General features: G+C 33.6%; 1 protein-coding gene across 1 annotated transcript; it reads right to left on the bottom strand.

Moving 5' to 3' along the window:
• Positions 1 to 6,156: 6,156 nt before the first annotated feature.
• On the bottom strand, positions 6,157 to 12,070 carry LOC145284056 (uncharacterized). The gene is made up of 2 exons (XM_080133133.1): positions 11,705 to 12,070; positions 6,157 to 7,082 (listed from the first exon to the last, which is right to left on the bottom strand). Exons 1-2 carry the CDS (start codon positions 11,785 to 11,787, stop codon positions 6,530 to 6,532), a joined length of 636 nt encoding a protein of 211 aa, XP_079989259.1. The 5' UTR covers positions 11,788 to 12,070; the 3' UTR covers positions 6,157 to 6,529.
• Positions 12,071 to 12,693: the final 623 nt, after the last annotated feature.

Here is a 12,693-nt window from a genome sequence, read left to right as displayed (position 1 = left end):
GTTTGAAAGAGGGAACTTCAGGTTTGTCATGACAATCGGTGGCTGAGAAGGGGGTTTTTTTGTAGTCGTTAAGAGAAAGAAGCTTCGTTTTGGTAGCATTTTATTAAATTCAACCATTTTTTTAATTTTTTTATTTTGATTTAAATTTTCACCATAGAAAACTTTGGTATTCTTTTATTTTAGAATTATTTTTATAAAATATAATTTAATTTGTTTATCATATATACATTTAAAAAGAAAATTTGTTATAACATGAATTGTATGTGTTTGTCTGTAGCCCATATAATTTAATTAGTTTATCTATTACATGAAGAGCAGTTGTCTGTGTATATGTGTATTCTAAGGTAAAAACTACAAAACAAACAGCCACAAAGTTGATATATTCTTGGTCAGTGTTGCGCTGAATGAATAATAAACTAAAATTTAGAAAAAAATGAATCATCTCGAGGAATCAACTCGGCAGATTTCATTGAGGGTGGTTAAGTTTTCGGTGTGATGTACAAATTTGGAAATAAAATGCTGATTCATTACTTAAGGAATTTATTCTGTAAAAGAGTCTGTGCGTATGTGTTTGTGTATATGTCCAGCTAGAGAGAATTCTGCTGATCAGAAAAGAAAGAGGAGGTTGAGAAGAGAAAGGTGGATGGATAGAGAGGGGTAGCGAAATAGAAGTTTTAATAGAATAGGTTACACTTTTGTCCAGGCAACGCCGGGTAGCCCTGTTAGTAATATATACATCAACAAAAATTATTTGATATAATTTAAACTGTGTGTGTGTGTCAGTAGTTCACTGTCGACTGACTACTAGAAGCAGTTAGGAGCAATGTTTTTCCAGAAAACAGGGTTGGTATTAAAGAACGTGATATGTTTGATGTTTGAAATGATCTTTAAATCAAAGATGTTGGCAGCTCGTTTTTCTCCTTCCAGTTGAAGAGAACAAGAAAGGCGCACAAACTGTAGAATATCAACATCATTGGGACAGGCTTTTGCATGCAATACTCTGTCGCCCTGCATATCCCTGGTTTGACATTTAAAACATCACAAATGTTGCAGATTAATCAGATGGTATTCTAAGATTAAAAGAAAAGAAATCACACGGTATTCTAAGACTATGATGATAACGATTATATTTAAGCATAGAATGTTTGGAAACAACGTATCAAATATTTTAGCGGTTCTAAGTCTTTATTATTATTTGTACTCACTAGGAGTTCTCACACAGACCATCATCAGAGATTACTCACTAAAAACAACCGGTGGTGTTCCTTGGAGTCTGAATGACAACAAGTCTCCTCAGATTTCCAGTACTCGCCACTTCTTTACATAACCTTTGCGAATGATTATGTGTTATCATGTGTCATGCGTTATACTTGGTATTGACTTCTTGTTGGCAACAACAATTAGTTTCCACTAGAATTTGGGGAGCAAACAGCTTCCCTCAAAGTTCCAGTCAGCTTCACACTCATCCAGTGGAGGTCTGGTTAGTGCTTTACCTTTTCGGGCTTTCCATCCTCCTGTGACCCTTCATGACTATTTTGTGTGGCGCCAGTCAATGTCGATATCACTGGGGGGGGGGTTTAGTGAGTGGAGGTGAGGGCGTCGTTGTTATAATAACAACTGAAGTATGTCTTTGGTCCTGTATAGTTCTAGAAGTTCCAGTCTTCCAGGCTTTATCTTCTTCTATTGAGAAGGAGTTAACTTATTGCTAATCGCCATGGGTGCTCCTCCTGAGAAATGCAGATGTGCTGTCCAGAGTATTCTTTCTCTAGGGTGCTGGCTTTAGAAATGCCACCTTCCAACCCTTGTGTCACCTCATCCTGCTGTGAAAATGAGATAAATAACTTTTAAAAGATACTTGTAGCCGGTAAATAGCAAAACCAAAATCATATAACAGCTAATACTAAAAGAAAAAAAAAATGGCATCAGGTTGGTTGTATTAGCCATCACGTGTTAAAGATACTTGATAATTTATCATCTGTCACATTGCCAAAAAGATAAATGGTGGTAGAAATGGCCATCATTAGATTATCTGCCTCTATTTACAATCAAATCAAACAATAATTTACTCGTTTTGTCACGAGAAGTCTTTCATTGGCATTCACAATTTTCAGTATAAAAGTGAGGAATCAAAAAATTTAGTCTTGTTTCCATTTTGAATTCTCTGAAAAACTTTTGCACCATTTTATATACAGGGTGGAACGGTAAAATTGTCGCCCTAAAGAAAACAACACTACAGCTTTATTTTTAAAACTTTTATTGAAAAAATCAATTCAGGTAACTTGATTATGCAGTAGAGCTGACATCTTTCAATGTAGCTGCCTTCAGCCGAAATCACTGCCTCGATACGGATCCGGAACTGAGAGCATGCCTTTTCCACAAGCGCCGGCGGAAACTCGTCAAATACTTGGCAGATGGTGGCGCTCAGGCTGGCTTTGGTTTTGTAGGAGGTCATGTTGGTGATGTTCTCGATATATGACCTAATGAAGTAGTCCAGCAGGTTCAGATCGGGGGGAAGAGGGGAAGTGAGAGATGGATACAAAATCGTAGCACCCTTCTGAAGCCAAGTCTGGGTCTTTTTGGACTTGTGGGCTGGTGCCGAGTTCTGCTTCCACACTCAGGGTCTGCCAACACACTTCAGCACATCCAGATACACTTTGGTGTTGACTTACAAGCATACTTCAAAGGTGTGAGGTGGCATAATGTGAACTTCACTTGAAAACACACCAAAAAACCATAACCATGGCCAGAAACTTTACTTTCATAACACTGGGCATGTCCCTGTTATTTGTGGCAATCCAGCAATGCATTTTGAGGGTGCTGGCAATGGTCATGTTGTCATAACTTGGATTGGTATAGCGCATGAATTGTATAGCGGCACATCTCTGATCTTGCTTGTTAAACATTGTGTTACTTTCAGACATGATAGAAGACGCTTATTGCTCTTGGGATTTGTACAAAACTGGCCAACTAGTAGATGATCTGCAACAAAAAAAAAGAAAACTGGTTTTCATCAAACGGAAATGGAATCATGTCATCTTTTCTGGAGCGACACTTTTATCATTCTACACTGTACAATTGCATCACTGTTGAATTAAAGAACAGTTTTGTACACTTGTCCTGTCCTCTTACAAAAATTAAAATCAAGATATAATAATACATACAGCATATAATGACACTAAACCTTATGCCTAGAATCCTTGGTTTTATTTTCCTTAAAATCCATTACATGATTTTGATTCTAGAAAATATATAAAATTTAAAGTTTAAGCTTAAGGAGTTTTAATAAGAAATTGAAATTCAGGAAATTCATTTGTGTCTAATGACTATTAATCAAATTTAATGCAAATCTGAAATATTTAAATTTTTAGAAGGGTGTTTGTGACTATATTATTTCTCCTAAAAACCTTATAAGATACTCTAAAGAAACTGAAATTTAGGGAATATTTATTAATTAATGTCTAATGCTCATCGTTAAAAATTTAATGAAGGCTTATACCTCAATTTTGCTCCTAAATTAAACTTAATGTTTCGTATAGTGTAAAATAGATCCCCTAACTTTATCTCCCGTAGTCAACGTTTTTTTTTCTGACAGGATTTTTTTTTTCATAAGGAATCACCACTTGTCAAGGCCACTTTAGGATAAGGGTAAATGAATGTAAGGTGATAGTGTAGTAATTGTTAATGGTATAAGTTGGGTACTATCCATCCATAGCCCTTGAGCCCCTGGAGAGGCATAGGCCATCTACAACTTTTGTAGATGTTTTTGTAGCAAGGAGTTCTTTTTACAGGGTGAGGGCGTTGGCCTCACACCCAACTTTCCCAGAAGGTACATACAGCGCCTAGCCTTCCCAAATGATCACCCATCTAGTACTGGCCAGGCTCAACCTTGCTTAACTTTGGTGATCTGTCGAGAACCGGTGTGTCAACGTGATTATGCTGTACATTATAAGTTGGGTACAATTTGATTATTTAAGGGACGGTTCAACAAGAACTTCTTTACATTAGACTTGAAAGCTACTATACTTCAGTCAAGAAGCAGGCCAGTGGAACAGTGTTCTACATGTGGGCAGTTCTAGGAAAGAAGCTGTGTTCGTGGAATCTGCGTTTAGATTTAGGCACAGATAAAGAGTGGAGGAAATTATTTATAGTGTTTTGTGTGTTTTTTGGTGAAAATTTGGAGTTCAGGTGAGCACTTGCCATGAAAATAACGATAGAGCAGAGACAAGCTTGCAAAGTCTCTTTTGTGGGAAAGAGGCCGCAGGGGAGAAAAAAAGTGCATCACCTACTAGGTTTCAAAGCCGGTTTTGAACTCTATCAAGGCAGCATAGGATATGCTGAGCAGGCCATCAAACTCATCATCGAGATCTTTCCAGATTCTATCCTCTGATCTATGTAGCTAACTACTTCACGACACTGATGGGACAATTTTCTATCTCTTTAAATATTTAGATGTTTTGAGCATTACCGTTTTACTGTACCGCCTTTGTGAAGTGTATGTTTTGTAGAAACATGTGAAAACCTCATCAGTCAAATAGACTCTTATTCTAAATTCAATAATTCTGTGTCTAAAATATACCATGCTTAAGAGTTTTGATTGTTAATATGAGTTTATCTGATTATTGAGGTTTACACACGTTTCCACAAAACCTACACAACCCAGAGGCAGTACATTGCAAATAGCTCTTATTTGGACCCCTTATATCTAGAATCTGTATTCTTCTTATTCTTATTATTGCTATTATCATTAATTCATAGAAGTATTATTCCTTATTATCTACTTTTGTATAAAAGGAACTGTGTGTGCCTTTGTCTGTGTCAGTTTATTACTTATGAACTTGAAAATAGCTGGGCCGATTTTTAGGAAATTTTACATGAAGATACTTTATGTATCTGGCAGTGTTCTTAGATGAGTTTTGTGTCAGAATGTCTTCAGTAAGTATCAATAATCGAAATAATCTAGTGAAAGAAGGAACAGGGGATTTTGACCAAAGTTAACACCTTACACAGCCTAACATCACAAGTGCATTTAAGAAATTTTATTACCACACAAGCTGAAAGGCTCGACATATGAAATCAAAAGTAGGTTCTTTGATATGACAGTGGCGCGTTTGAAATGAATGTTTCTGTTTAAAGCACGATTGCATCATGATACTTGACTTTTTCATTTTAAACTTAAATTCATGCCACTGCACAACCAGTAATGCCAGGCACATAAAATCAACAGTAGGTTCTTTAATATGACAAGGGCATGTTCAAAATGAATGTTTCTGTTTAGAGCACAATTGAAGCATGATACATGACTTTTGCATTTTAAACTTTAATGCAAGCGATTATATATAAAAATAATTTCATAAACTCGACAGTAGGTTCTCTACAGTACAATGTAGACTACAGTGTATTGTGAACTTAATCACTGCGAGAGGCATGTGAAGTTTCCTCCTAGTGTATCACAATGGGTCCCCAATTAAAGCAGGCAATCAATTGATTTGATTGAAAAATGGGCTATTTGATCGATTTCGATCATCATAAAAATATAGGAATGTGAAACCTTCGTTGCTTATCATTCAATCCTGAACAACGTCGGGTCACCCTGCTAGTATATATATGTATGTATGTATGTATGTTTATGTATGTATGTATAATCTTCTATATTATATTCCTTTTAGTCTGACTGTTCCACTTTTCCTCAGAAACTGAGAGTCCAATTTGGCTGAAATCTTTTATGGGTTTATGTTATTATAAGGTGCAATAAACTGTATTATGATATCCGCTCGGTGCACAGTTTAGGATTAATAGGGATTAGTTACCACAATACTATATTTAATCTAGAAATTTTCAAAGAAGCTACTGAGCCAATCTGTCTGAAATTTTGTATGAACCTTTTTAAGATAAGGGTCAGTGAGCCAATTATTAGAGCATCTATTCGATGCACAGTTAGAGATTAATAGGATTAGTATTTAATGTAAAAATGATCACAAATTTAATCATATTCTACCATCAATTTGGTAATATATATATATATATATATACACATACATACATACATACATACATACACAGGGTGTCCATAAAGTCCGTGTGCACTTTAAAAAAATTTATAATTTTATTTGTAATAGAAATAATCTGTAAAATGGATTTGAAAGAAGTAAATCTATATTTTTTAAGCTTTTATTGAAATTTTATTTAACTTTCCACGTGCCCTCCATCATTAGCAATACAAAGGGTAATACGATTTTGCAGTTCACGAAAAACATTTGCCAAATGATTTATAGTAATGCCTGAAATCACATTAGTTATTCTCGCTTTCAAATCTCACAATGAACTAGTTTTGGTTGCATACACAATTGTTTTCACATGTCCCCATAAAAAAAATCTAATGGAGTCAAATCTGGTGAACGTGGAGGCCAATGAAATGGTACACCCCTTCCGATCCATCTGTTAGGAAATTCCTGATTTAGAAACTGTCTAACACATCGAGCAAAGTGACAAGGAGCTCCATCTTGTTGAAACACTGTATCATCTTTCAAGTTTAATTGTTCAAGTTGCGGAATAAAGTAATTCTGCAACATATGTAAGTAGCTGTCACTGTTAATAACACGATCTTAAAAAAATATGGCGTTATGATTCGATTTATTCCCAAAGCACACCACACATTAACTTTAAGAGGGTCCCTTTCATGTTCAACAGTTTCATTTGGGTTTTCAGTTCCCCAAATTCGGCAATTATGCCTGTTGACCTTGCCACTAATGTGAAATGTTGCTTCATCAGAAAACAGTAAATTACTCACAAATGCATCATCATTGCAAAGTTTTTCATTGAACTGGTGGCAGAAAGTTAGCCGTGCATAATAATCCTCTTCTAACATCTGTTGATGTAATTGAATTTTGTAAGCTTTCATATGAAGTTTTGCCTGCAGAATCTTATGCACAGTAGACTTTTGCAGTCCGAGCTCCAATGATGCCCGTCTTACAGACTTTCTTGGACTTGCAGTAAAGGATTCTTCTATGGAAGCAACACTTTCGTCACTGACACATGGCCTTCCATACTTTTCCCTCAATTGAAGCCATGGGATCAAATTGATTCTGAAAAACAAAGGAAAATATTTTTTACTTATTTTTTACTTATCTAAAAATTGTTACGAATTTTATGGTGAAAAATTATTCAATAACTATACTTAAAACTAGATACATGAAACTTTATAACATTTTTTACAGATTATTTCTATCGCAAATATAAATAAAGTTATAAATTTTTTAAAGTGCACACGAACTTTATGGACACCCTGTATATATGATGAGAAAGAAGTTACAGTTGGAATTATTGGGGGGGGGGCACATTTCATATACGATTTTTTTTTGTTTCTATCCCCTTTCGCTTACTATTACAATTTTACAAAAAAAATTTTTAAAAAAAGTTTCTTTTCCTTCTTTCAGACGTATATCCTTGAAAAGTCTGTCTGACGAAAAGCGCTTCAGGTTTTATTACATTTCGTGATTTTTTTTTTAATCGACTTATTTATTTTATAACATCCGAATATGGTTCACTTCTTTCTCATCATTTTAAAATTTTGCTATACTAATGTGTGTATATATATATATATATATATATATATATATATATATATATATATCCAGGCATGAATGTTTCGTCTTATAAAGATTCATCAGCATGGTTGTATTCAACTGACAACCTTCAATCACCACTAACTGTTAAGATCCAACGTCTTAGTTGACATGATCACCATGACCATGCGAATGACAAATAATATATCATAGGGTTTTTTTTTACGATAAGTTTTCAAGAGGATTCAATTTCAAAGAAAAGAATCTTTGTCCTCAGAGTGCTTGTCAATTAAGAGAGTTAATATATTTGATAAATATTTTTATGTTCAAAGACATGCATGTTTCGTCTCATGAAGACTCATTAGTGTGGCTATATTCAGCTGATGAACACTCCATAGCTTGATCACCACTCGGTCACCACTGACTGTTAAGATCTAGTACACACACACACACACACACACACATATTGAAATAAATACTATCGGTGGAATTCAAAATATTAGACAATTAAATTTGCGTTTCTTTATATTTATTTACTGTTTAATTTTGTCTTTTTCTTTTATATGTGTATTGTGTGTATGTGCGTACTTATATATATATATATGTATTTAAGACTGACGTGGCACTTTCTCATTGGCTATACCTTCTCCTCCTTCCTCTATGCTTCACCCGTGCATGCACATCACTTTCACTACACTGATGAAGACCAACGCATCGGTCGAAAATATGTACATGTAAAAGAAGTTTTTAAATTTTTTTCATAATATTTTGTATTCCTGCACGTCACCAATAGAAAACGAATAAAGAAAAGTTATAAACTGTTATACTTTTCGTATTTTTTAATACATTTTTTACACACACACACACACACACACACACACACACACACACACACACACACACACATATATGTGTATGTGTGTGTAATCTAGGATGAATAAACACAGAGAGCTCAATTATGCTTGTAAAAGCATAATATATTTATTATGGGTAATACTATGCAGCGAAAAGTCATATTGATATTAGTGGTTTTAGATGGTGTGGGAAATTTAACCCGTTGAACTAATAAAAAGATTACAGCTCAATCTTCCAAAACTAAAGATAGTAGCCATTGGGAATGTACTGCCTCCCAAAACTGGATATAATGTAGAGGGGAGTTCAAAACTAAGCATTAAAGCAAGAAATGGTTAAAATAAAGGACCATGTATAAGAAGTTTATAACTGATGATAGATAAGAATGAAATAAAAATATATGTTTAAATTAAAAATTTAGTGAAAAGAAAATTACATATTAAAACATATAAACAGCCAAATTATTGGGTAGGGCAAGAATCTTAAGAGGAGTGATTAGGGTAATGGATTGAATGACTAAAAATGAGAGTGAAGGTCTAGGAGTTAGCAGTTCATATAGAGCAGGAGGGGATAGATGTAAGTGTTTCTGGAAATGTATTAATATGGGGGGAAATGGAGATGTGAGAAGGGTTAGTTACATTTTGTTCTGTTTATGGGCACATGCCACACACCCTCATCTGTGTATACGGACACACCCGTTTCTGCTGAAAAGAGGCTTTAATATATAATTATACTAGCGTGGGTGCCCGGTGTTGCCCGGATATTTGTTTGCGGAGTTAGTAGGCAGGAAGGCGGAAAAGAAGAAAGTGAAAGAAAAGCTGAGATCTTACCGATACGCTAAGACGCAAGAGGAAGTGAAAAGCATTCAAATTTATCGATGTCAATCAAAACGTTGACTTGAAGTGAATAAGTTAAGAATCATGCAGGCGCAGAAATGAAGGTTGACTGCAGGCCAGTTTCTGCCATATTTTGCTTCCCCATGATGTTGGGGAAAACCAGCTCCCCCGAAAAAGGGGTAGCTCTCCAAATGAATAGCAATTGTTTGATATGAAGGGTTTCCCCAACATTGATCAAAGCTGATTGCGTTTCTGGAGGCCCTGGCCGGAAAGCCAGGCGGCCTACTTCACTCCAATTAGTTTCGCTTTTATATGAAATAGACGAATAAACATGCAAAAGGACGGAATAGAGGGAATTTTATAAAAGTTGATCAAAATAAATGTAGAGACAACATCCGTTCACAAATCGTAGATATTATAATCTAGGGAGCATACGGAAAGTCCCCCTTCACCAAAAAGCCTTTCGCAGACATACAAAAACGCGCACCACTTTTGGTTTGATATTTCTTTAAATAGATTTTTAACAAAAAGTTAGCTACATTTTTTATTTAATAAATATATACAATATATACACACACACACACACACAAACAAATAAACTGCATTTTTCTTATGGATTATATGGGTCTCAGATGAGTTGTTTGGTCAAGTTATGTAATTCAACAAAACACGTGTAAAACAACTAATAAAATTATATAAATATATAAATGTAAAACAACTAATAAAATTATATAAATGTTATATAATATACTTGTAGTATTGGAATTGTTTACTAACGATATATATATGCTCTGAAAGTGCAAATCCATTTTTATTGAGCGTAAATAAAAATAACTTTATTGAATTCTTTTATTATCAAAACGCATATATATATATATATTTTTTTTTTATTATTATTATTTTATGTATCTATTTTCAGTATTTACTTCCACAGTGTTCAATATGTGAGTAGAGAATCCTCATGAATATTAAATGCAGAAAATTCTGTGCAGCTTAATTGCCATACATATCCATTACGTTACTGGTCTGTATAGAGTTTAACAGAAAGATTCCCAAGTTGGACAAAATGCTCTTGACAAAGATTGGAAGTTACATCGGCTGAAACGGTGTCCAAATAACATCCAAGACGAGAACACTAGTCAAAATAATGCAAATAATCCAAATTGACAATCCTCATCTAAAAAATTTTGAAACAAAAGCTCTGTTTTTTTTTTATATCGAGCACTGATAACCCCCATTTGTATTTAATTTGTTTTCATCATTCCAATTGTCTTGATAATCTTAATTGTTTTCAGGAATTGCACCTCTGATTATCATGAGCTAAATTTTATCATTTAATCATGTAATAGTACTAGTTATAATGGTATAGAACCATCAAAAGTTTATATTAATCCTCACAATCAGCCAGAGAGAATGGCATCTGGAATCAGTTCCCTCCTTATGGATGAGCACTCTGGATATGACATTAGACTATATTCGGTGGTGAAGCATCGACTTTGGAAAATTTGATAAGTGTAATCATTCTTTAGTTGCCATTACTCCCAGGTCCATTCTATGGTATAATAGTATTTTTTAGGGTTCCATGCATTTGTCCTGGGTATAATACAAAACTACACCTGGTCGTTATCATGATCATATTTGGTTTACCGGATTTACATGCAAGCATGAGTCAGATATTTTTTAAACTGTCATGTTTTTTTTTTTGACACAACATAGATCAATATATATCTATCAAGAAACCCAACAATCTCAACTAACTTCTACCGCCTGAAAATCAGAACAATTTTCTTTTGAAAACATTTCATTAATAAAGGCAATACTTTTATAGGCCAATGAGCAAGAAATCGATTTTAGATTCCATTTATAGGCCAGATGCCCTTCTTGATGCCAACCCAGTGAGGTAGTGGGGACCAGTATTTTTATGGAGACACCATTTTCAGGTGATTGTCCCTCATATATATATATATAAATTTACATAGTAAATAAACTAGTTAAAGGAAATATAATGAATATACATTTGGAGATATTAAAAACTTAAAGCATAACAATTTTTACTAAAATAACTGTATGCAGCATTAAATAACTAAAAAAACAAGGCAAATTCACTAAATTACGGGGTGATTTTTGTGAGAAAAAAATTATTTGTAAGCATTAAATTTGTTTTTTGTTTTTGTCAAATATTATTATATGAGAAATCTTTTCAAGATAAAATTTATTGAGTAATATACATTTTTGTACTGAGAAATACACACTTTAAATGTGTAAACATGAAGTAAAAAAATAACAAGTTATCCAAAATGGCCGTCCATTTCGGCCATATTGGATAGCTTTACCTTATGTTTACATATTTAAAGTGTGTATTTCACAATACAAAATGTACATTTCTCACTAGATTTCAACTTGAAAAGATTCCTCGTATTTAAAAAAAATTAAAAAATTAAAATTTATGCTTACACAATGTCTTCTTTCATGTCCTGATTTAATGATTTTGCTGACAAGGGTTGGTATGGCCTCAAATTTTTTTCCCCCCAAATCATCAATATGCTCCTCTTTTAAATTAGATCAGCAGAACACCATCGAGTGCTTCTTAAAAGACAAGACCTTACTGATCTTGGGTAAATACCTGGCATTCCAATCATGAACAATAACGTCTTCAGAGAAAAATATGCACGGTCATAACAAGCCTAAAAATGGCAAGGCAGCTGAACAAGACAATCTCCCCATGGTTTTAATAAAGGTTATTTCAAGAATGAGAAAGGGGGTTGTGGTCAACTGCTTTGAGGCTTTAATATTTGTCATATTAGTAAGCAATATCTGAATGACCAAACATTATAGAGAGAAAAACATTTCTTTTTTTTTTTATTAATGGAAGGACTAGAAATACACCTAATTATTAGAACATAAGCAACTTTTACATACATACCTTTTTAGATGAACACACACACACACACACACACACACACACATATATATATATATATATATATATATATATATATATATATATATGAATGAAAAGGCAATATATGTGATTATTTTTAGTTTCTATTCATAGTCTTAATACCCCAGAGGCCAATAAAATATCAGGGTGTGGATTTATATGCATGTGTGTAATTACAAAAAGAATTTACTCAGCCCACAAAAAAAAAATCTTTAAAATTATTTACATTTTAAAATAAAACTTATATTTTATTAGAAATCTATGATGGAAATGTTATTTGTTTGTTTTTTAATTTTTTAAATTTTTTTTTAATATTTGCTAACGAGTCTCTACTTATCATCATCATCATCATCATCATCATCATCATCATCATCAGTATACTGTTTTTATACATGTTGGCATATATTGGGGAGCTTTCAAACTAATTTAATTCTAGTCAGGTCCTTATCTTTCTCTTTCTCTCAAATTCTTTTATCATTTTCAGTGTTTTCCTTAGCCCTTT

This window comes from Euprymna scolopes, chromosome 8 (genome assembly GCF_053919585.1).
Source record: "Euprymna scolopes isolate OS-2025 chromosome 8, ASM5391958v1, whole genome shotgun sequence".
Taxonomy (NCBI): Eukaryota; Metazoa; Mollusca; class Cephalopoda; order Sepiida; family Sepiolidae; genus Euprymna; species Euprymna scolopes.
Note: the sequence above shows the minus strand (reverse complement) of the source record. Positions and strands in the feature narration are given on the sequence as shown.